The sequence below is a fragment of the Mesocricetus auratus genome, unplaced genomic scaffold (assembly GCF_017639785.1).
Source record: "Mesocricetus auratus isolate SY011 unplaced genomic scaffold, BCM_Maur_2.0 Super-Scaffold_100018, whole genome shotgun sequence".
NCBI lineage: Eukaryota > Metazoa > Chordata > Mammalia > Rodentia > Cricetidae > Mesocricetus > Mesocricetus auratus.
Genome location: NW_024429199.1, coordinates 3,416,505 through 3,440,102, shown reverse-complemented (window position 1 = coordinate 3,440,102; position 23,598 = coordinate 3,416,505). Strand labels below are relative to the sequence as shown.

Below are 23,598 nucleotides of genomic sequence, written 5' to 3'. Positions count from 1 at the left end.
TTAGAATTAAAAAAATAATATAGAATTGTATTGAGTGTGATAGTGCACACCTGTGATCTCAAATTTCAGAGGTCAAGACTGGGAGATTGATAGTTTGAGGCCAGCATGGGTCACATATTATTAAGACATACTTACAAGCTCAAAACAAAAGAAAACATAAATTACTTGTGAACACTCAGAGGTAAGTAGTATTAGTATTCTGATATATTTTCTTATAGTGTGTTTTAAAGATAATTATACACAAAATGCTTTTTTTAATTTGGCAAAAAATAAATAACAGAATCCATAATTGTTGGTAGCTATTTGGGAGACCAAGGCAGGAAGATCACTTGAGCACATACACACCTACAGACACACAATTGAAAATATAACACACCCTTAATTCTAGCTAATAGTACTCAGTAGGGAGAGGCAGGTGGACTGTCAGTTTGAGACCAGTCTGGTCTGCATGGCAAGTTCCAGGCCAGCCAGGATTTCATATAGACCCTTATCTCAATAAAGGAGAAAAAAAAAAGCAATTCAGTGTTCTTTAGTATATTCCCAGTGTTTTATAAGTTACTTCTGCCTGATTCTGGAAGATGCTCATCCCCACAGGAGCCCCAGGCCTTTAGAGTCCTTATTCACCCTTTGCTCTCCATTCTGGCAGGTACTGCCTGCCTTCTGTCAGTAGATAATAAGCAGTCTGGCCTTTTATGACTGACCTATTTAACTCAGCATACTTTCAAGGTATACCATGTGGCAGTATGTCCTAATATTTTCTTTTTTGTGGATGAATAATAATGTGGCCACATTTTGTTTATCCATTAATGAAAATTTGTTCTCTTTTTAGCATTTAAGAATAATGTAAATCTGTATGCATATTTTTGTTTGAACTTACGTCTTCATCTGTTTTGAGAATATACCTAGGAAGTAGAATTGCTCAGACATATGGTAATTCTGATATAGAACTTTGTGAGGAACTGACAAAATGTGCTGCACATTGGGTATACCGTTATACATTTTTTCCTAGTGTTTGTGTTCAATTTCTCTGCATGTTTTGAAAAATATTGTGATTCTTTGAGTTTTATACATGCATTCCATATTTGTATTTGTTGTAACTCCCTTCTCCCCCTAACTCCTTCTTCTCCTCTCCTCCTCATGCATCTTCCCAGATCACCTCCTCAACTTCATGTCCTCTTGGTCTCCGTCCCCATGCATATCTGTCTGTCTGTCTGTCTCTCTGAATAACTCACTGAGTCTAGTATGTGGACTGGAGCATGACTGACTGACTTCCTCTGTGGTTTTGCTTTTACTTACTATTCACGGTTCATTGTAAGAACTTTGAGTTCATTTGTGTGTGTGTGCAGACATACATGTGCTTGTATGTGCATGAAGTGCCATGTCATGTTCCTGGGTCAGAGGTTCTCTTCTTTCCTGTTTAAATGGGTCTTGGGGGTGAAATTAAATCTCCAAGCTTGTTCAATATGTGCTTCTACCTTCTGAGCCATCTTCTCAGCAGCCCTGTCCTCTCTTCTTTTCAAATATTGTAACTATTTTAGTGGAAATGGTTTTCTCATAGATTTTTACTTTTCTATTGGTTTAACACCATTTCATGTACTTACTAGCCATTTATATATCTTTGAAGAAATGTCTATAGAAGTCATTTTCCTATTAAATAGGGTTCTTTTTTTATTATAACATTTTAAACACTTGTGATTATTCTTCATAATTGATTATATATAGTGTTTAGAAGTTTTCTCTTTGGGACAAGGTCTCACCAGGTATACAGGCTGCCTCAAACATCATGATTTTCCAGCTAGTCTCTCAATATTTTTATTTGATTTTGTATGTATGAGTGTTTTCCTGGCATGTATATCTGTACCACATGCAGGCCTGGCAATCACAGAATCTAGAAGAGGGCATTGGATCCCCTGGAACAGGAGTTACAGACAGTTGTGAGCTGCCATGTGATTGCTGGGAATTGAACTCAGATCCTCTGGAAGGGCAGCCAGGGCTCTTAACCACTGAGTCACCTCTGCCCCTGCTTCAGTCTCTGTAAGTGCTGAGATTATAGGCTTGTACCACAGTGCCAGGCTTAGGATGTTACAGAATTGAGCAAAGAGGTTCCCTGAAGTGCTAGAGAAGGTTTTCATGGGGCACTGTAGACATTTGGAGTTTTGAGAGAAACACATATGTCAGAACTACCAGCCTCGAGTCCTTGGCGTCTTCCCTTTTAGGTTGTGCTTACTCTGGTTTTGATGATGTCATGTTGTTGGGAGCCTAGATGTTTAGCTTGTTGTGATAAAAAGCAAGTATTTTTAAAAAAGAAATGTAGGGCAGGAAAGAAGACTGGAGATGATAATGAGTCTGATTCCAAGAATTAAGTAATTGTTGGGGGAGAGAGAGAGGCAGCTCCTCCCTCCCTCCCTCCCTCCCTCCCGGCTTTCTCTTTGTAGTCCTGGCTGTTCTAGTAGACCAGACTGGCCTTGAACTCTGAGATCTGCCTTCTCAAGTGCTGGGATTAAAGGCATGTGCCACTACCTCCTGGTTTTATTTCTTACTTCAACATATGAATAGTTTATTTTTATACAAATATATTTTCCTTGGGCAGTGGTGATGCATGCCTTTAATCCCTGTCTGTCTGTCTGTCTGTCTGTCTGTCTGTCTGTCTGTCTGTCTGTCATTCTGAGACAGGGTTTCTCTGTGTAAAGCAGTCCTGGCTGCCCTGGAACTCACCAGCTTGGTCTTGAACCCCAAAGATCCTCCTGCCTCTGCCTCCTGAGTGCGGGATTAAAGGTGTGCCCCACCATGCCTTGCCTCATTTCAGTTCTTTAGCACGTGCATTCGTGAGTGAGGGGCACAGAGACCTGGAGTGTTGGAGCTGGTACACACTTGCTTCTGAATGGGTATGGAGGTCAGAGGACAATTTCAGGAGTCAGTTCTCTTCTCCCTTGGGTTCAGTCAGGCCTGAGTGACACACCCTGTTATCTGCTGAGCCATCCTGCCAGCCCTCAGTGCTGTCTCACATCTTCAGACATGAAACAGTGTTTTAGTCTGAGACTGAGAGCTGATGCCCTGTTCTTGAGCTCTTTGGAACTATAGTTTGTGGTTGAGGTTCCTCTTCTAATCTTTCTTTTATAGTTGCTAATATCTTTAGGTTATTAAACTGTAGCATCCCCCCAACCCCCACCCCAGAAAAGTTTGCATTTGTATAATCTTTTCACCTACATTTTCTACTTCATATTCAGAAATGTAGTCAACCTGTATTCCTACTGTAACTATCTTAGAATGAAGGAAAAAAAATTCAAAGCTATACCACTCAAGAAAATGGTGTCTTACTTTGCTCTCTGTTGTTGTGATAAAACACCATGACCAGGAACAACGTGGAGAGGAAAGGGCTTATCTGGCCTAAGTGTGTCAGTCACAGCCTGTTGTTGAGGGAAGCCACATTAGGGGCTGAAGCAGGGACCATGGAGGAACACTGCTTATTGGCTTGTCCCTATGGCTTGCTCCCTATGCTTTCTTATACACTGCAGGGCAGCCTGCCCAGGGGTGGCACCTCCTTCATGGCCTGGGCTCTCCCACATCAATCATTAATCAAGAGAAGAATATCCCACAAACTTGCCTACAAGCAGTTAGATGGAGGCAGTTTCTCAATTGAGAGTCTCACTTCCAGATGACAAAAAACTCATAAGCGTAAATGGGGAAGAAGAAAACAATGTTTCACATTGTATTTGATGTAGAACTTGTTGGCAGCATTAAACAGTTTCATGCTAAGGCATAGAAGGCAGAAACCATCTTTAAAATGGGGAGGGAGCATTCACAAAGGTATATGTTTGCAGATCTCTCATTTTGACTTCATATAGAGGAAAAACCTGGTCATTGTAAAGAAATAAGGGCCAGGTGTAGTGGCACATGCTTTTCAGAGGCAGGTAGATCTCTGTGAGTTCAAGGTCAGCCTAGTCTACATAGTGAGTTTCAGGACAGCTATCGCTACATAGTGAGATACAATAAACAACCCCAATAAAAGAAAAAAAAAAGAAGCAAGGAATTTGATTTTTTTTCTTGGAACAAAAAGTCCAGAAATGTTTTTTGGTTACTCAAGGATATTATCAAGTATTCAACTCCTTCTGTCTGATCTTTGGCTTCTGTTTAGGTTAGTGGTTCTCAGCCTTCCTAATGCTGTGACCCTTTAATGTAGTGTTTCATGCTACGGTGACTCCCCCACAACCATAAATATCATTGCTACTTCATAACCGTAATTATGCTACTGTTATGAAACATGATGTAAATATCTGATGTGCAGATTATCTGATATGTGACCCCTATGAAAGGGTCGTTTAAGACCCACAGGTTGAGAACCTCTGGTATAGATGGTCCCAAATGATTGTTGTGCCTCCATCATAGACAGGAAGGGGACCAGACAAAGGGAGGGGTTGTGTCAACCAAGTTGAATGCAGGTGCTTTTGACCAGATAGCAGAGCCATCGTTAGCACCTACATTATCATTTTAAGTTGCTCATGGGAGCCACAACTTCTTGCTGTGGCCTGCAGTAGTTGGAGGTTTTTGTTTACGAGTCTTTTATGCAGGTAAAGCTTGAGTACTGGCATCACTGAGGAAAATAATTTCAGGATGAGCCAGTATAAGGCAAAGATGAGAGTGTATTAAAAGACATTTTAAACATAGATCTTAAGCACAGAGGTAATAGAAAAAAAAGTATTTAGGGAAATAATAAGACATACCTAGGTGCATATTGACTTTTCAAGGAAGAATATCACTTTATTACCTTTGTAATAGTCATATGTAGTCCTTAGACTAACAAAAACAAAATAGTCATATGTAGAGTTTTATTGATTTCTGAAGTTATTATTGCTAAGAAATTTGAATGAAACCTCAAAGTGGTTCCTAAGGTACACCTGACAGGATAACATTTTGTAAGGTAAAAGTCCATCACAAGGATGCAGGACCTAAGGATATGTTCACTGTTATAGCTTCATTTCTGAAATTCTTTTTTTTTTCTTTTGGTTTTGTTTTTTGAGACAGGGTTTCTCTGTATTGTTTTGGAGGCTGTCCTGGAACTCGCTCTGTAGACCAGATTGGCCTTGACTTGAACTCACAGAGATCCACCAGCCTCTGCCTCCTGAGATTAAAGGCGTGTGCCACCAACACCTGGCCATTTCTGAAATTCTTGAAGTATCTCTCTTGGTGAAGAGTCAGGTCATATCTGAGGTCATTTACACTCAGGCCTTAAGCCTGACTTAATGTTAGTGTAATATTTGGAAGTTTTTTTTTTTTACATAAAGAAGTGTTCTTTGTAGGCATCTTTTGTAGCAAATATTAATTGTGCTAGGAACTTTGATTATTAGCTGGGAGAAGCTTCAGCTAGATACCAGGGTGGAGCTCTTTCCTTTTTTCCACGTCCCTATAGTTTTCTCCTGCCTCAGTATGACATGTATAGCTTTATTGTTTTCTAAGTATGTTTATCCACTTGTATGATTATCTTATTAGTTAAATTCTTAGAAGTATAATTGTTAGGTCACAGGATAATACTACCACATTCTTCAAAAAGGTTGAGTCAGGACTGGGGAGATACTCAGCTGCTAAAATGGTTGCTATGCAACTATGAGGACCAGAGTTCAAATTCTCAGAATCTGTGTCAAAGGCTGTAGATGTGGCAACTTCCGTTTATAATCCCAGTGCTTCTACAGCCAGGAGGGCAGTGGAGAAAGAACCCCAGGAAGCTCATAGCAGCTAAGCTGGCACAGTGTTGAGCAGGACAGATGCTTGAGATCACCATCTGACCTTCTCACACGCCTGTGGCACTGTGTGCTCACACTCTCACCCCCCAACCCCCAAAGTTGAGCCCAAACCCTTACACTTCTGTAAGAGTACAGTGTTGCCCGCCCCTTTCTTTTCCTTGCCTACCTTGGCCTCATTATCTGTTATTAGGCAAATGGCCTTTTGCTGTTTTGATCAGTATTTTCTTGTGGGAAGGTTAAATGTCTTCATTTGTCTGTTGATTATCTTTTGGGTGCCCCGCCCCGTTCTCCCCTTCAGTAAGCATTGTATGATAGCTAAGATTGGGCATTGAATTTAATCTGTCTGGATTTATGAATCCAATTATACTAAGGTGAATGACTTGGGCAAACTGATTCTGTGTCTGTGTTTTCCTCATTGGTAAAGTGGTATACTAGCTTCTACCTCCTGGGGCTGTTGGGAGGATTGCAGGAGGTAACCCATGGGAAGGACTTAAAACACCTGGCAGCTCTGCTGCTGCTGTTAGACTTTATACACTGTGTTTCTGGAGGGCAATTCTTAGAAAACTGATAGTGTTTGTATTTGTCAGTTGTGAAAAGATTTATGTATAAAATGATACATATTTTCTAATTTTGGTTATTAGCTATTTCATTCATTAAGAAAAGTTTCATAGCCGGGCATTGGTGGTACACGCCTTTAATCCCAGCACTCAGGAGGCAGAGGCAGGCGGATCTCTGTGAGTTCAAGGCCAGCCTGGTCTACAGAGAGAGTTCCAGGACAGCCTCCAAAACAATACAGAGAAACTCTGTCTCGAAAAAACAAAAAAAAAAAAAACAAACAAAAAAACAAAAAAAAAAAAAGAAAGAAAGAAAGAAAGAGAAAAAGAAAAAAGTCTCTTGAGCCCTGTGTATCCATTACCTAGATTTTTTTTTTTCTGTAAAAGGTCAGGTATTTTCAGGATTTCTATAAAGGGCCAATAAATATTTGATCTTTGGAGGCCATGTGGTCTGCTGTGTGTGCTGAATTCTGTAGTTGTGAGAAAGCAATCGTTTGGTTTTTACTTAAACAAACATAGGTTTTACTGAGCTTCATGGCCCTTGACTTTAATCCTAGCATGTGGGAAGCAGAAGGAGGTAATCTTTGTAAGTTGGAGGCAAGTTCCGAGCCAGCCAGGGTTACATAGTAAGACCCTGTTGCAAAAACCAGACTAAGCGCCCCTCCCTCCTAGGTCTTGTGTCTGTTTTTCATGATTTGAAGTAGGAAATTAGGTCTAACTTAAGGTACATGCAGTCTTTGAAGTTTTCTTATGGCTGTATTTTTTAAATAGTAGGAAAAAAGCTGAACTAAAGCCAAGTGTGTGCTTTAAAAAGCAGCCAGCTTTGATAAAGAAGTTAAAGGAGGGACACAGGGAGGAGACGCTCCTGCTGTTTCAGATTTAATGTTGCTGTGCTTGTAACAGATGATATAAGCTATCCCACTGCATGGAGAAGTGCTGACATCTGCATTGTGTCTTTCCCCACTCCCATAGCCTCCCTGAGGCTGCTTTATCCTTTAATAATCAGTCGCCTGATGGGAAGGATGGATTCATATTGAATTGGTATAGTTAGTGATGAGACTGTAGGCTGCCGTTGGGAATAGTGTGCTACTAGGTGAGACAGATACACTATTCATCATGAACCAACATCGTTCATGACATTTAGGAACAAACTTACTATGTCTTGGCAGTGTATGTTGAGGAAGCAAAACAAATACAATAGAGCTGCTTTTAAAACACACCAGCCATGTCATCAGTAAGTACTCAGGATGGAGCTTGGTAATATATTTGCAGAGAAAAACAACAACAGCAACAACAAAAAAGATGATGACCATGTGGAACTTGCTAGAGAATGAGAATAATGCATTCCAAATGGAGTGGATTCCAGTAGTTCCCAGGATGAAAATAGCCATTTTTTTCTGGTTGTACAAGGAATATATGTTACAGAAAGGAAACAATTAAAAACTGGCAAGCCCCTCTAATCCCTTTAACTAGAGGTGGCCACCACCCAGTAGCTTCATGGCCTCACAGAGGGCACAAGTCTGAGAGCAGAAGCCTAGTGAGAAGTGATGAGAAACGGTGCATTTCTGGTCCTCTGGTTAGCCGATGAGTAGACGGACAGCGCTGGGAGAGGCTCGGGAGGGCGTTTAGGAGGCAGAATTCAGTGACTAGTGGTGGAGTGGAGCCAGAAGAGTGACCGGTAAAGAAGCCTGAACCAAATTGTGAAGTCACTGGATAAGTGGTATTGAAACATAATTCTTAAAAATTTACTTTTTGGTCATACATTGCTGTATTTAGTTCTCTCTCTCTCTCTCTGTCTCTGTCTCTGTCTCTCTGTCTCTCTCTCTCAAGACAAAGTCTCTGTTTTGCTGAATGACCTGGAACTCCCTCAGTATGTATACATCAGTCTGGCCTACAACTCAGAGATCCACCTGCCTGTTGGGATTAAATGCATGAGCCTCCACACCCTGCTCTTTTTTCTTTTTGATAATAGTTATGATGGGCATAAGATAATATTATTGTATCGAGGATTTTTGTTTGTTTTGAGACAGTCTTGGTAAGTAGATGAACCCGGCCTTTCACTGGCAATTAGCCTCTGCCTCCAAATGTTGGAAGTACAGGCTTGTGCCACTGTGTCAGCTTGAGTTTTGTTTTTTAAATGTGTGTGTACACATATTTGTGTATTTGTGTGTGCCACAGGCATGTGTGTGGTGGTCAGAAGATAAGTTGTGGGAGTCACTTCTCTTCTTTTGTATGGGTTTCAGGGACTGAACTCAGGTGGACAGGTTTGGTGACAAAGCACTTTCCTTACCTGCTTATTAAGCTTATCTTACGCCCCCTCCCCCTTTTTTTCAAGACAGGGTTTCTCTGTGTAACAGCCTTGGCTGTCCTGGAACTCTCCTAGTACACCAAGTTGGGCTCCAATTTACAGAGGTTTGCTTTCCTCTGTCTCTTGAGTGTTAGGAGTAAAGCTGTATCAGGGTTCTAAAACAATGCTTTTTCCTTCTTGCCTAGTTATTTTGGTGATACTTTGAAAGATTATTACACAACAGGATCACAGTCTCTAAATAGCTAGTAAATATGTTTTGGAGGTTTTCTTCCCTCCCTTTATGTACCTTTCACTGACCTTGAATTTAAGGCTTCCTGTCTTCACTCAGTTCTCAGATTGCTGCCCAGTTATCTTGGAGATTTGAAAAAATATCTGTTATTAGGAAAGAGGGAAACAATTTTTTTTTTTTTTTGGTTTTACGAGACAGGGTTTCTCTGTATTGTTTTGGAGGCTGTCGGTCCAGCCCAGCCTTAAACTCACAGAGATCCACCTACCTCTGCCTCCACCTCCCGAATGCTGGGATTAAAGGCATGCACCACCACCACCCGGCGGGGAAACAATTTTTTTAACTGATTAAATTTTTAATATTTTGTAGGAATAGTTTCTGAAAGCCATGTTTCATGGTTATTTTGTTTTACAATATTGGAACAGAGTTAATTTTCCCCATCCTGCCTAGCATGCTTTATTCATTTTAGTATTATGTCAGAAATAAAGCTTGCTTTTTAAAGTAGTGTCAGCTTTGTGGGATACATCTTCCTTTTTTCTCTGCATTTGTTTCCTTTCTGGTTTGTTTTAAATAGCTATCTCCTTCTGTTCTTAAGAATTTCCAGTTCCAAGAAGAAAATGTACTCTGAGCTGTAGGAATTTCCACATTCTATCTTGTGAAGTTTGTTTTTCTGTTTAATATCTTTTATTTTCTACATACATGTATGAGCTCTCTCATGTGATTGTAAAACAGTTACTACTTACAATTTGTTCAGATTCACACCTTTTTGTTCTATTAGTTTTTCCAATAGCATAAATCTTTTTTTTAAATGAGTATATATAATAATTCAAGCTCAGTCATCATTTGGTATTTTTGCATAACCAGTTGTGTTAGTTTTCATTGTTGATTTTCTTGTCAACTCTGAAGTCTGAATCCTTGACAGGTATGTAGGCATTTGCCCTTTTATCTTTTGGGAAGTGAACTTTAAATCTACATAAACTGCCTTTTGCTTCTGCTGTATTCGTGGATTCCAGGAGGGCTTCGTGTATGGACCTCAAGTTTTGGAGATGGCAGACTTTTCAGCAGAAGGTCAAGAGTGTTGCCTTCTGGTGTCACTATGTGTGCTGGGGTAGAGTGTATGGCAGGTGGGAGCTTTGAGTGTCACCACAGAAGAGTTAAAACGATACAGTAAATGAATTGCTTTGATCAAATTTAAGAGACATTTTAATTCAATATTGCTAGTTTCTGTTAAAAAAAAAAAGAAAAAAGAAAAAAGGAAGAAAGGTAACTGTAGGATTGGGAGACAGCCCAGTGGGTTAAGGCCTGTTGAGTTTTAATCCCTGGAGCCCAGGTAGTGGATGGAGAGAACCAGCTCCTGCAGGCTGGCTTCTGACTGCCGCATGCACACTGGCATTTGTGTGCTTACTTGCATGCACATACACAAGTAAATGTAACAAAAAATAGAAAACTATATGGAGCTAGAGAGTGACTTTCACTTTTTCTGACATTTAAGATTGAGACTAATTAACAAAAAGAGAACACTAGTATATTGTATAATATGCACCGTGTCATTTTCTCAGACTTAGCTGCACTGTGGTTTCTTCCTGGGAACCTGGCCAAGTCATTATTCATGTTGTATTCTTCCCTACTGCTCCTTTTACTGAAAGATTGCTTTACAATAAATAGAGAGGCAGCCTAATCCATGACTCATGACTGGAGGATAGACATTCTTATGTTAGGTGCCATGTGCCAGAAGTGTTGGTTTCCAATATGCTAATTACCTCTTCCGAACTTGTTAATATGCTCCTCTCTCAAGTTTGTTCTTGTTTTAGTAGAGAAACAAACACATCCCACATACGTGTAAAATATGTTTTTATAGAGGCTTTCTTAATGAGTTGCTTTTAAAGAAAACAATGAGATTAGGATCAGAAATTCTGACATACTTTTCTTGGGCAATGTTTCTTTGATTAAAAAAGAGACCATTTTGCCATTTACATGCCAAATATTATAAATACTACTTTTATGAGTTTATACAGCTGTTTGTGAAGTTTCTCCACTTTTTTGGAACAGTACTTTTGAGCGTGCGTGTGCATGTGCTCACTCCTATGTGTAAATGTGGGTGTGCATGTGACACAATGCATATTATACAATATACTAGTGTTCTCTTTTTGTTGATTACTCCCAGTCTTCCATCTTGTTTGAGACACTTTGGTTGCTTTTCCAGTGTAAACACCAGAGGAGCCATGGTCTGTGATGGTCTGCAGATTCTCTGTCTGTCTCCCAGCTCTGTAGTGCTCAGGGATCACAGACAGTCTTGGAATACAACAGGCTTTTGTCTTGTTTTGTTTTAAGCTTTTATGAGACTTCTGGGATTTGAACTCTGGTCTTCACACTTGCATATTTGCATGGCAAGCACTTTTACCTAGTGAGACATCTTTTTCAGTTCTAGTAGTTTTTAGTTTTTATTTGGAGACAGGATCTCGGGGTTCTCACTTTGTAAACATGGTTGGGTTAGAACTCTATTGTGGACTAGACAGACCTCTAGTTCTCAGAGATCTCCTTGCCTCCATCCCTTGAGTGCTGGGATTAAAGGGGTGCATCAACATGCTTGATTTAGATTTTTTATTTAATAATACTATGCTCTGTAGATAGGTTCTGCATGAGAACTAGAGTAACTGTTTTTGTTTTAATTTTAGAGTAATTGCTTTATGTCCTTTGGAGATCATGTTCTTTTAGGTATGGCATAAGTGCCTATGAATGCATCTTCTGTTCATGATGTACGGTTTGCATGAGGTTGAAGAGTGTGCGTCTGTTCAGTATGTGCTCAAGATAGGATCATTCTATTTCATTGCTAAGTTCATTGTTTCTTTCACTTCCTCCTGTTGCTTAGAGGCAATAGGAGTTTCAGGTGGCGTAGCTATAATAATTTTACATGTGAAACCCTGCCTTTTACTTTCTTCAGTGGCTGTTTTTAATTTACCAGTAGTAATTGGAAGTAATTTTCTTGAACCTTTTTGAACTTCATTTCCAAGTTAATTGGGTATTTTTATTAGTTTTGAATTATGCACATTTATTTAATGTGATATGGTATATATTGTTACAATTAAGAATCTCAAAGAATTGCCCTTATCAAAACAAAGTTGTCATATCTTACCTCTTATCTCTTCTTAGTTTCTTTGAGAAAGATGAAATTAAATATATGCTTTTAAAAATTACAAACTCTTTGTGTGTGTGTGTGTGTGTGTGTGTGTGTGTGTGTGTGTGTGTGTGTGTACATGTACATATGTATGTGCCCATGGCATCTGGTCATAAGCCGCCCATTGTAGGTTGCAGGAACTGAATTTTGGTCCTCTGCAAGAACAGGATTGCCTCTGCTGAGTCATTGGCTGAGTCATCTATGTCTCCAGGGTGCCAACCCATCACCCCCACTTTTTGAGAGTCTCATGTAGCATTGGCTGGGTGCTTGTTATGTAGCCAAGTTGACAGTGAACTTCTGATTCTACTGCCTCTACCTCCCAAGCGCCAAAGTTACAAGCCTGCACTGTCACACCTGGTTTTAACTGGCGCTGGGAACTGAACCTAGGGCTCTGAATGCTAGACAGGCACAATCCCAAGTGAGCTACATCCCCAGCCTGTAGTGTACATTTTACATATTGTGGGGCCATAGTTTTCAAAGTGATGTTCTTACAGACTCTGTCCTTCCTCCTGTTTTCATGACTTGACTTTCCTATTTCTGTCTGCCTTCTGAGCTATAGGCATTTAAACATCTCCCTTTAGACATTACCAAAGTCCTCAACTTAAGTTCCCTAAAACTTGCCCAGGCTGCTGTTTTTAACTCAGTTAGTATGCCACTGTTATCTTTGCCCAGTCTGCCTGCTAGCAGGACTCATGTTTGATTATCTCCATTTGTTTGTTTATTCTTGTTCCATTGCACTGTGTCTGGTTATCTTTCAGATCCATCCACTCCTTTTATTTCTTCTGCCGCCACACATTTGAAATACTCACAAGGTTTTGTTTTGTTTTTCGAGACAGGGTTTCTTTGTGGCTTTTGGAGGCTGTCCTGGAATTTGATCTGTAGACCAGGCTGGCCTTGAACTCACAGAGATCCGCCTGCCTTTGCCTCCCGAGTGCTGGGAATAAAGGCGTGCCCGGTCTCACAAGGTTTTTTAACTACTTTTCCTGCCAGACTAGCCATAGGAATATAGACTACTCAAGAGTCCAGGTTCCATTGGGTTTTGTTTTTGTAATAAATAAACCAAGTACTAGACACACACACACACACACACACACACACACACACACACACACACACACACACACACACACACAGAGTCAGAGTCAGAGTCCAGGTTCCTCCAAGTGACTTACATGTTCTACTTGTTTCTTTGTCATTACTTCTCATTTGCACGTGAGCCTTGGCACATGCTGTTCTTTTCTCAGAAAAGGAGTATAAAGACACGAAAAAACTTGCTGTAGTGATTAAACCTGAATCATGTCTGTGTGCTTGAATATTGGACCCTCCAACTTTACTTGTAATCTAGGAGGTATTACTTATCCTGTAGGCTTTTGGTGGGACTGTAGCATTTGAGCTCATAGGTCAGTTTCTGACATGTAGTAAGTACCATGAAAGAATAACTGTTTGCAACTCATAAATGTGCTATTGTGTAGTATGGATTTTTGGTAAAGGGAAAAGATAGCTGTTCATTATATTAAGAGTAGAATGACTCGTTGTTTACTGGTATAACTCATTGCTTACTGGTACTTATGTTTGGTTTTAATTGGGTGACAATTTTATTTAATTGGTATCTTTTTTTAACTTATTAGTAATTTGATTTTAAACCTTGGATTAGCGTTTGTGTGGAATACATCATTTGACAAGGATAGATTTGCCTGAGTATTTTTGTTTTTGGAGCCCAAGCTAGCCTTGAACTCACTGTGTAAGTATGACTGACCTTGGACTCCTAATTGCTCTGTTTCTGCATCCCTAAAGGTGTATCAGTATGATTATTAAGTAGACAAGCAGTTAATGATTGTTATAGAAAAATCAGACGGGATAAAGATGGCAATAATACTGTTTCCATTGTTGATAGTTTATGTAAGGTATATTTCATAGTACATACAGTAACTTGTTTTCTTTATAAATGTTCTAATGCAGGGCTGGGCTTCGTGGCACATCACATGCCTTTGATTCCAGCATTTTGGAGGCAAAGGCAGATTGGTCTTTGTGAGTTCGAGGCCAGCTTGGTCTACATAGTGAGTTCAAGGCCAGCCAGGGATACAAGCTAAAACCCAGTCTCAACAACAAAAACCAATAAACAGTAATAAAAACTGTTCTAATACGGCTTTACTCATACAGCATTTTCAGGAGAAGATAGCTAACATTTTATGATTTATGTGCTACATTGATTCAAATTTCAAGTAAAATCTTCTAAATCAACTAACTTTTTCCTTGTAAGTGTACTTCATAGATTGTGGATTATAAAGGCAAGAGCCTTTTCTGACTGTTTTGGGAAAGAGACTAACACTAGTTAGCATCACCTAGGAAAAGTATGCCCAAACTCCCACTTATCTAAGAGAAAATATGGAGCTGGAATGATGACTCGGTGGGTAAGAGCTCTGGCTGCTCTTGCAGAGGGCCTGTATTCTATTCCCAGCACCCACATGGTGGCTCGCAACATCTGTAACTGCAGTTCTAGGGCATCTGGTATCCCTCATTCTCCACAGGCACCAAGCATTTAAATGGTGCACATACATATACTCAGCCAAAATGACCGTCTCATAAAGAAATAAGTAAGTAAAATTTTAAAGGAAGATGCCCCGTGGCTCAGGTTTCGAGGAAAACTCAGGGTTAAAATGTAAAAGTGTTGATTTGAGTATCTTGAATCTTAGTAACCTTTTTGAATATTTTGTTTAGAATAAATTCTCACACTTTGAGGTAATTTCATAGGATATCTCAGCATGAAGCTGGAGGTTGCACTGTGAATAGCTCAGTGGCAGGAGGAGGCTTGGCATGCAGAAAGCCCAGGGCTTAGTCTTCAGCACAAAATGGACCCGAGGAAACAGTGCTGCCTGCTCTAGTGATCTCATTCTATCTGGTCTGACAGAACTAGACTTGAGAACGACAAAATATTTGTATATTTTTTTCCATTTCCTCCAGACGGAAGAAGTTGCATTCTGGTGAATTTTAAGACATGCTGCTTGCTTACTTTTCTAGTGAAAATATTGATGTAAGGTTCTAACTATCATTTTCATTTTATTTTGCAAATGTATTTCTTTGGTGATGCATCTTTCTTTGAGTCATTTCTGCTCCTAATGTAAGGAACCCCAGTAAAACTCATTGATTGATCAAGTTAGACTCTGGTGGTATCCTTACTTTGCTTTGTCACAGGCTCCCAATTTGGGGTGTGTGTGTATGTTGAATTTTTGCAGTGTAGGGCTGTGTGACAAGATTTTTCATGAGGAAATCACCCCCCCCCCCCAACTCCTGGCGCTTCTCTAATCCTCTCACCCTTTGCAGAGGAATGTTAGTGGTCTCAGTTTTGTGAGGGACTGTGTTTGTTGTCACAAACACTCTGCGGATGGAGATGGTGATACTCATGTACACCAGGGGAAACAGCCACACTATATGGACACATCTCTTCTCTGAATCGTTTGTTACTTTTTCTTGTTCATGTTCTACTGGCCATCTAGTAGCCTTGGCGCAGTCAGTATGCTTACCTGCACATTTTTGTTACTTCCCAAGTTGCTTTCATTTTCACTCCAGCAACTCCAGCTGTTTCCCGGCTGTGGAAACATATGTGTGCATTTGTCCACATGTATGCACATGTATTTATACAGTAGTTTTGAACATCTACAATGTGCTTTAGTATATTTGCCCACAATAGATGATTCAGTCTCTGTAGTATGATGGTTTGTTTTGTGTTTTGAGGCAAGGTCTCACCATGTAGCCCCAGATAGCCTGGAACTGGCTGTGTAGACCAAGCTGACTTCAAACTCATAGAGATCTGCTTGCCTCTGTCTCCCTAGTGCTGGAGTTAAAGTATTTGCCGCCATACTCTGCTTCTAGCCAGTTCTTGGTCTGTCCTCGGTCTCAGTTTCTGTTTCTGTACCCCCTTCCCAAGTGCCATGTGCATGAAAATGTGGGTTTGTGTGCCCACGTGTGTGCATGCAGATCCAGGAGATGTTGTGTGTCTTCTGCTGCTCTCTGTCTTACTACCTTAGTCTCTAAACCAGAAATTCAAAATCTTGGCCAGGCTGGATGCCGGTGAGCTTTCACCTCCAGTTATAGGTATGAACACCTCCAGTGTTATAGGTATGAACAGCCATGCCCAACAATTTTTGTGTGAGTGCTGGGGAGTTGAACTTAGGTCCTTATGCTTGCACAACAAGGACTCTTACTCACTGGGCCATCTTTCCAGTCTGTTTATTGAATGTCATGTAGATTTTAACTTTCAGGGTGCTGCCATATGTTTCTGGCCTGTCCATCTTTACTGCTATCAAACCCAGAGCAGAGAAGAGGATGCTGGGTAATGCAGGCACACATGCAGTATGAAAGCAATACATATTCAGGAAGCAGTTAGTATTCAAGATGACTGTGGGGCCAGGTGTGCAATGACATCAAAGAATGAGGCTGGAAAACAGACATGAAAATACTCCCTTAGAGGGATGATTCAAGGAGTTATCTTCTTAAGGTCAAAATGTCCCTCACATCTGTGTGGTCCTTCCTTGTGTGTGTCCTGAGGGCAAGGAGCACAGGGCTTACTGTCTATAGCTTCTACTTACTCAGAATGTCTGTATAAGATGGGCTGTGCTATTCAGGGTAGCCAGGGTCTCAGTTTCATTCAGCTCTAGAGTTTGGCACAGTGTTGAAAGTCAAAATATGAAGTTACTGGTTAGTTGGTGTAAACTAATAGGGCTTTCTATTTTTATCAGAAATAAAACCAAACTTTTAATATTGTTATTTGAAGATACAAAACTTTTAAAGGATTTATTTGTTTGTGTGAACAGTGTATGTATAAATGCATGTGTGTATGAGTGTATTGTTTCTGTACATGTGGAGGCCAGAAGAGGTGTCAGATGTACCATTGTGTCAGTCTCTGCTGATCCTGTATAGACATGTGCATATGCACTCATACAGATATTAACTATTAGAAAGGTCCCCTTTCATTTACTGTGGCCATGTGTGTAGGGACACATGTGTAGGCATATGTGTGTAGGGATATGCATATGTGGGCATAGTGTATGTAGGGACACATGTGTGAGCATATGTGTGTAGGTAGGGAGGGATATGCATATGCGGGCATATGTGTATTTAGACTGGAAGACAGCCTTAGGTGTTATTCTTTAGGTGTTCTTTTGAGACAGTCTCAGTGGCCTGGAACTAGTCAGATATTCTTTAGGTGTTCTTTTGAGACAGTCTCAGTGGCCTGGAACTAGTCAGATAGGTCGGTAAGTCCTAAGAAGCTGCCTGCCTTTGCCTCCCCGGGGTTGGAATTACAGGAGTGTGCTGCCGTGTCAGAGTTTTTCCCCCTTTCCCTTACAATAAGATAGGTGCTTTGCTACTGGAGCTGTCTCCCCAGTGTCACAGAAAGGCCTTCATGCTCTTCATTGTTACTTGTTCTTGGAACAAATACAAGCCATGGGGCAGTACTGCTGCTTTTGGGGGGGTTCCAGGGAGGGCACTCCACATAGGTGGCATCAATAAGCTTCCTTCCTTCCTCATGTGCCTAAACTGAACTGTTTGTGGACATTATGCTAATAATCACATTCTTGGTCTTTATAGTTTCACTTTTACATGTATTTGTGTGGTGGGTTTGTGTGCTTGTGTGGAAGTAGACATCGTGTGTCCTCTCCATTATGTGGATCCTGGGCATTTTGGAAACAAGAGTCTTTAATCACTGAGCCATCTTGCCAGTCCCCACATTCATAGTCTTACTTTTGAAATCTCTCTACATGGCCCTACCTGTCCTGAAACTCACTGTTATGAGCACTCTTTTTTGCCAGCCTGGTCCCACAGCCTTGTCAGTCCCAAATGAACACACAGACAGTGTATTATTTATGAAACTGTTGGCCGGTGACTTGGGCTTCTTACTGGCTAGCTCTGTCTTAATTACTAACCCGTTTCTATTAATCTAAGTATCCATGTTGTCTTATCTTGCCAGAGAAGGGTCTGGACCTCTTACCCCTTTGCGTTTCCCAGAATTCTCCTCATCTCTTAGACCCACCTATCTTGCTTCCCTATTGGTCAATAGTGTTTTATTCATCAACCAATAAGAGAAACATATGTACAGAAGACTTCCCCATCACACTGTGTGACATAGGCTAGCCTCAAACTCAAAAGATCTTCCTGCCTCTGCCTCCTGAGTGCTGTGATTAAAGATGTGTACCACCTCTGGGGCCTATGGTCTTTATGCTATTGTCAGAGTCTCATGACCACCAAGATCTTGCCATTTCTTGTGCTGAATCTCAGAGGTGCCTCTTCATCATACATCATGTGACAGAATAAAAAGATACATACATACATACATACATATATATACATACTTCATTTCCTCTTAATTTTAAAACTTCGAATTTTAAAATTAAAGGTTTTCCAGGGTCTTACTAATTTAGCATACAAAAGTTATCTTTAAACTTTTTAAGTGAAATAATTACTAGGTTTGTTCCTTGTTTCTATCCATATAATTCATGGAGCGGCTTGTGTTTTAGTCTGTTCTCAAGCTTTTAAAATTCCTTTGACAGCCTGGAGATGAAATTCAAAAACCATTAATGTGATGTGTTAATTTTGCACTTTTTGACTTACTGCAAAAATCTTATAGTTTCCATAGCAACAATAACCTATCCAGATTGTGTAATATTCTTCACAGTATTAAAAATAAAACTGCAATTCCATGAGTTCCTGGAGCACTTCATGTAGAACTGGGAATTGAAAGATTTCAGTGAAAAATAAGTTGTGATTAAATGTGAACAATTTGTCAAAAAGCTCTTTATAATTTCAGGAATTAATGTTAAATATTCAGTAGTGGATAGTGAGTAGCTAATATAATAGACACGAAGCATGTACATAGTGAGCATGTGTGTCAGTATCACAAGCACATGGGCTCTGTGCACTCAGCTGTTCTGCCTCAAGGTAGGAGGTGGCACCTGCTGCTTGTGCTTTTTAGTGGTAGTAAATGACCTGAAGGCCCAGGAAACAGTGGAAAAAAGGGGAAAAGAGCAAGAGAGCTTTTCCTAATGTTTGTCTTTGCTCTTTAAAATGTGCCTGTGGCCGGGAAGTGATGGCACACGGGAGGCAGAGGCAGGCAGATCTCAAGAGTTCAAGGCCAACCAAGTCTATACATAGTGAGTTCCAGACAAGTCAGGGATACAGAGTGAGACCTTGTCTTAAACATCCCCACTCCTGCCATCATGTTGAAAATGCTAAAGATTATTTAAGTAGGCAGTTGTTTCTAGAATATCAAGTTATTTTGGATCCCCCTCCATGCTAACTTAAAGCCATTATATTATCAGTACCATTAAGTAGAATACTTCCTGTATCTTAGAATGTACTTTTTTTAGTATTAGTTTCAATATACATTTAGATGTATATATTTATTTATAGTAGTATAGTCTATATATGTATTTTTAATATTACACACTGTCGCTGGGAGGTGGTGCGCATGCATGCCTTTAATCCCAGCACTTGGGAGGCAGAGGCAGGCAGATTTCTGTGAGTTCGAGACCAGCCTGGTCTACAAGAGTTAGTTCCAGGACAGCCTCCAAAGCCAAAGAGAAACCCTGCCTTAAACAACAACAACAAAAACCAACAAAAAAGCAATCTTACAGAGTGTCCTAGTTGATTTCTGTGACTGTGATGAAACACTGACCAAAAGCAACTTGGGGAGGGAGGGAGGGAGGGAGGGTTCATTTCATCTCACGGCTCCATCACCAAGGGGTCTGGATAGGAGCGGAAGCAGAAGCTCAGAGGATGCTGCTCACTGACTTGCTCTCCTTGGCTTGCTTAGCTTGCTTTCTTAGACAACCCACAATCACCTGCCCAAGGGTGGCTCTGCATGAGTGGGCTGGGCCCTGCCATACCAGTCATTAATCAGGAAAACGCCTCACAGACTTGCCCATAGACTGTTTCCTCAGTTGTGGTTTCCGCTTCCTAGGTGACTCAAAAAAAGTAAAAAATAAAAGATGCTTTTAATTATCCTGATGGACATATAATGGAAAAAGTAAATACAATTCTTAGACTGATGGTGGGAAGAAAACATCTGTAACTCATTTATTTGCCCAAAATAGGTAATTAAGAAAACATTCAAAAGAAATTTTATTTTCTCTCCTTCTGTTGTCTTAAGTAATTAATTAATCAACTAATTAAATTTTTTTTGTGGTGGTAGAGATTGACCCTAGGGCCTTTGGCATCCTAGGCAAATGCACTACTACTGACCTACATCCCAGCTCTAAGTTGATGTGTTAAAAGGCACACTGTGAATAATATCTAAACTCTTTTGTCTGCTATTAGATATAGAAGTAGCTAAGTAGGACAAATGTGCCAGTTTGGTGCAGTCATTTAGTAAAACCAGAACATCATGGTGCACCTTGCACCTCTAATACAGTGGTTCTCAGCCTTGCTAATGCTGTGGCCCTTTACATATATAATAAAATAATATATGTATATATTACATATACATATGCTTTATTGTTTTTGTTTGTTTGTTTTGGTTTTGTCTTTTCAAGTTAGGGTTTCTCTGTATAGCCCTGTCTTGGAACACAATCTGTAGGCCAGACCGACCTTGAATCCACAGAGACCAGCCTACCTCTGCCTTCTGAGAGCTGATATTAAAGGTCTCTCTCTGTCTCTGTCTCTCTGTCTCTGTCTCTCTGTCTCTGACAGACACACACACACACACACACACACACACACACACACACACACACACACACACACACACACACACACCCTCCAGCTAAAATTTACCAATTCCCCTCATTTTCATTTTTTCAGTCAGGGATTAAACCTAGGACATCTTAGTGGAAGTACCACTGTGTTAAGCTCCTGTCCTCCAAAGACTTGTTTTTTATGAAACAGGGTTTCTCTGTGTAGCTTGACTGTGCTGGAACTGGCTGTCCTGGAACTCTTGCTGGCGCTGAACTTACAAAGTTTTGTCTGCCTCTGCTTCTGTCTCCTGAGTGCTGGGATTAAAGGCATGTGCTGCTACACCTTGTAGTGATATATTATTTATGATTTATTAAAGCTTGCCTGAGGACTCAGAAAGCATAGTCAGCCTCAAACTATAGAGATCAGGTAATGTTGGCACACACCTTTAATCCCAGGCCTCAGGATTAAGAGGTAGATAAATCTCTGCTAGTTCAGGGCCACCATGGCCTACACAAGAGTAAAGAGTAACAGAGTGGCCTGCTGCTTTGCTTTTCTGATCTTCAGCCTGAAGTTCAAACCTCAATATCTGTCTCTGGATTTTTTTTTTTTTGTCTCTGGATTTTTTGTTTTATACACCTGGCTGCTATGACCTGTTAATTCCTCGTGTTGTGGTGACCCCAACCATAAAATTATTTTTGTTGCTATTTCATAACTAATTTTGCTAGTTATAAATTGTAGTGTAAATACCTGTATTTTCTGATGATCTTAGGTTACTCATATGAAGTACCCCATAGATTGAGAGCCACCGGTCTAGATGTTAAATATTTACAAATACCTGATAGTTTGCCTTGAATGCTGTGCTGGGCTGTGCCATGCACTGCCATTGTGTCCCTAGGTAATAGGAAGTTGTCAACTCGACTATGTTATGGGACCACAAATATGTGTGATTTATCATTGATTGAGATTTTATTATGCAGTCACGCATGACTAATAGGAAAAACAGTACAGAGCCAGTGTTGTTTGTTGATCTTTTAGTGGAAATACTTTTATTTTTATTCTTTTAGAATTATTAACACAGTTGTATATAGTATAAACGAAACCTTAAACAGTACAGTTGTACATAAAATGTAAAAGCTTTCCTTTTTACTGTGTTTCCAGTTTCTCTTCGCTTCTCAGAAGTTAGCAGAACTGTTAACCCCTTTATTTTATTCTGTTGCTCAGGCTCAAACCTAAGGCTTTGGTGTGCAGTGAGCTGTTTTGGCTAGTAACCAAAAGACAAAAATTGGAGGGTAGTAAATTACGTCCCTATTATTAGAACAAGCAGTGGCATGATTTGTGTTTATAGGTAATCAAACCACAGTTATGTCAATCAGCTGGGACCATCTTGTGGCTGGTTCTGGTGTCTGTATTCTGAGAATGTTAACTATTAAAATAGCCACTCATCTGATTGCCTGCCCTGGTTACTGAAACATATTGTATCTTCCTGACCCCCTCCACCTCCCCTCTGAGTGCTAGTACTAAAGGTGTGTACCACCACTGCCTGACTACCTTTGCTTATTTTCAAAACCCAGTCTTAACTACTGGGTTTCTCTAGGAGTGTTTAGATAAAGCTGTGTTGGTGCAAGTTTTGAAGTCTTTTTTTGTTTTGTTTTGTTTTTTGTTTTTGTTTTTGTATTGTTTTGGAGGCTGTCGGTCCAGCCTGGCCTCGAACTCACAGAGATTCGCCTGCCTCTGCCTCCCGAGTGCTGGGATTAAAGGTGTGCACCACTACCGCCAGGCAAGTTTTGAAGTCTTAAAAAAGACTTTTACTTGGCACCTTGGAACTTGGGACCATTTAAGTGACTCTTGTAGTTTATATCTCTTAGTTATTTTGCAGTCACGGTTTATAACAAGGCTTCTGTAGACTTGAGATAGTTAAGAAAGGAATGGCAATCATCTTAGAATATGTTTGAGTTTATGTCTATGCTTTACTCTTTGAACCTAGTACTGTGTTTATTATCTTATTCTGTTCATTTTGAATTTCATGTTTTAGCTCTGTCTGGTGTTTTCATTATAGCATGGATTTCTTATTTTTACAGTAGAAATATTACAAAAATAATCAGAGGTATGTGCCATAGTGAGAATATTTATAGATCATCAAGAGACTAAATACGTTTCTGTTGTTTTTTTTTTTTTAGTTATAATTTTAAGTCTAAATGTAGTATATGGAAAAATAAAAACTGTTTTTTTTTCACACGCAGAAAAGATGAAAAGGAATATGCACTGAAGCAAATTGAAGGCACAGGAATATCCATGTCAGCTTGTAGAGAGATTGCAGTAAGTAGATAAGGATGCTTTATTTTGTTGTTGATATTGGAGGTTTTTAAAATATAAATATATTTAATATAAATATGCATTAATGTTTTCATTGTATAATGAATGATAATTTCACAGATTTATATAAAATGAGAAAATCTGTAAGCTTAAAATCACTTGGAAGTCATTTTTGAGCCCTGGCCTCCCAACTGACACCTTAGGTTTGGTCCTAAGTTGTCAGAACGGGCGCCTGTGTGTTCCCACTTGCTCAGGTCAGCATTTTCTTAATGATATTTGAGGTTTGTAATTTAGAGATACTGAATACACATGATTTAATTAAAATTATGGCATATAATTGCTTGAGTGAATAATTATTAAAATCTATTCTCCTGTAATTTTAAGTCTGATACTTCATTTTTAAAAATAATTCTTAAAGGATTTTATTTGTTTGTGTGCATGTATGACTATATGAGTTTTTTTGTTCCATGCATACAAAGGGTTAAGCTCTGTTGAGCATGGTACAAATCTTTAGAGAAGGATGTTCGCCTCCCTGTCTTACTATGACATACCCTTGCCATAAGCTTAGACAGGGTTAGCCATATCTGCTGAGGACTTTCTAAATTCAGCCACTTAAT

The 23,598-nt window shown here is 39.9% G+C and overlaps 1 protein-coding gene across 2 annotated transcripts in view; it reads left to right on the top strand.

Annotated features, from left to right (window-relative positions):
- The window catches only part of Cdk19 (cyclin dependent kinase 19), a 118,706-nt gene that overhangs the window by 15,343 nt on the left and 79,765 nt on the right, over window positions 1–23,598 (top strand). Inside the window, exon 2 of one of the 2 annotated variants that reach the window (XM_005073246.4) lies at window positions 22,909–22,984. The exons of the other annotated variant lie outside the window; for it this stretch is intronic. Within the exon in view, the coding sequence (XP_005073303.1) occupies window positions 22,909–22,984 (76 nt within the window). The remainder of the gene's footprint in view (window positions 1–22,908; window positions 22,985–23,598) is intronic. 2 annotated transcript variants of the gene reach the window in all.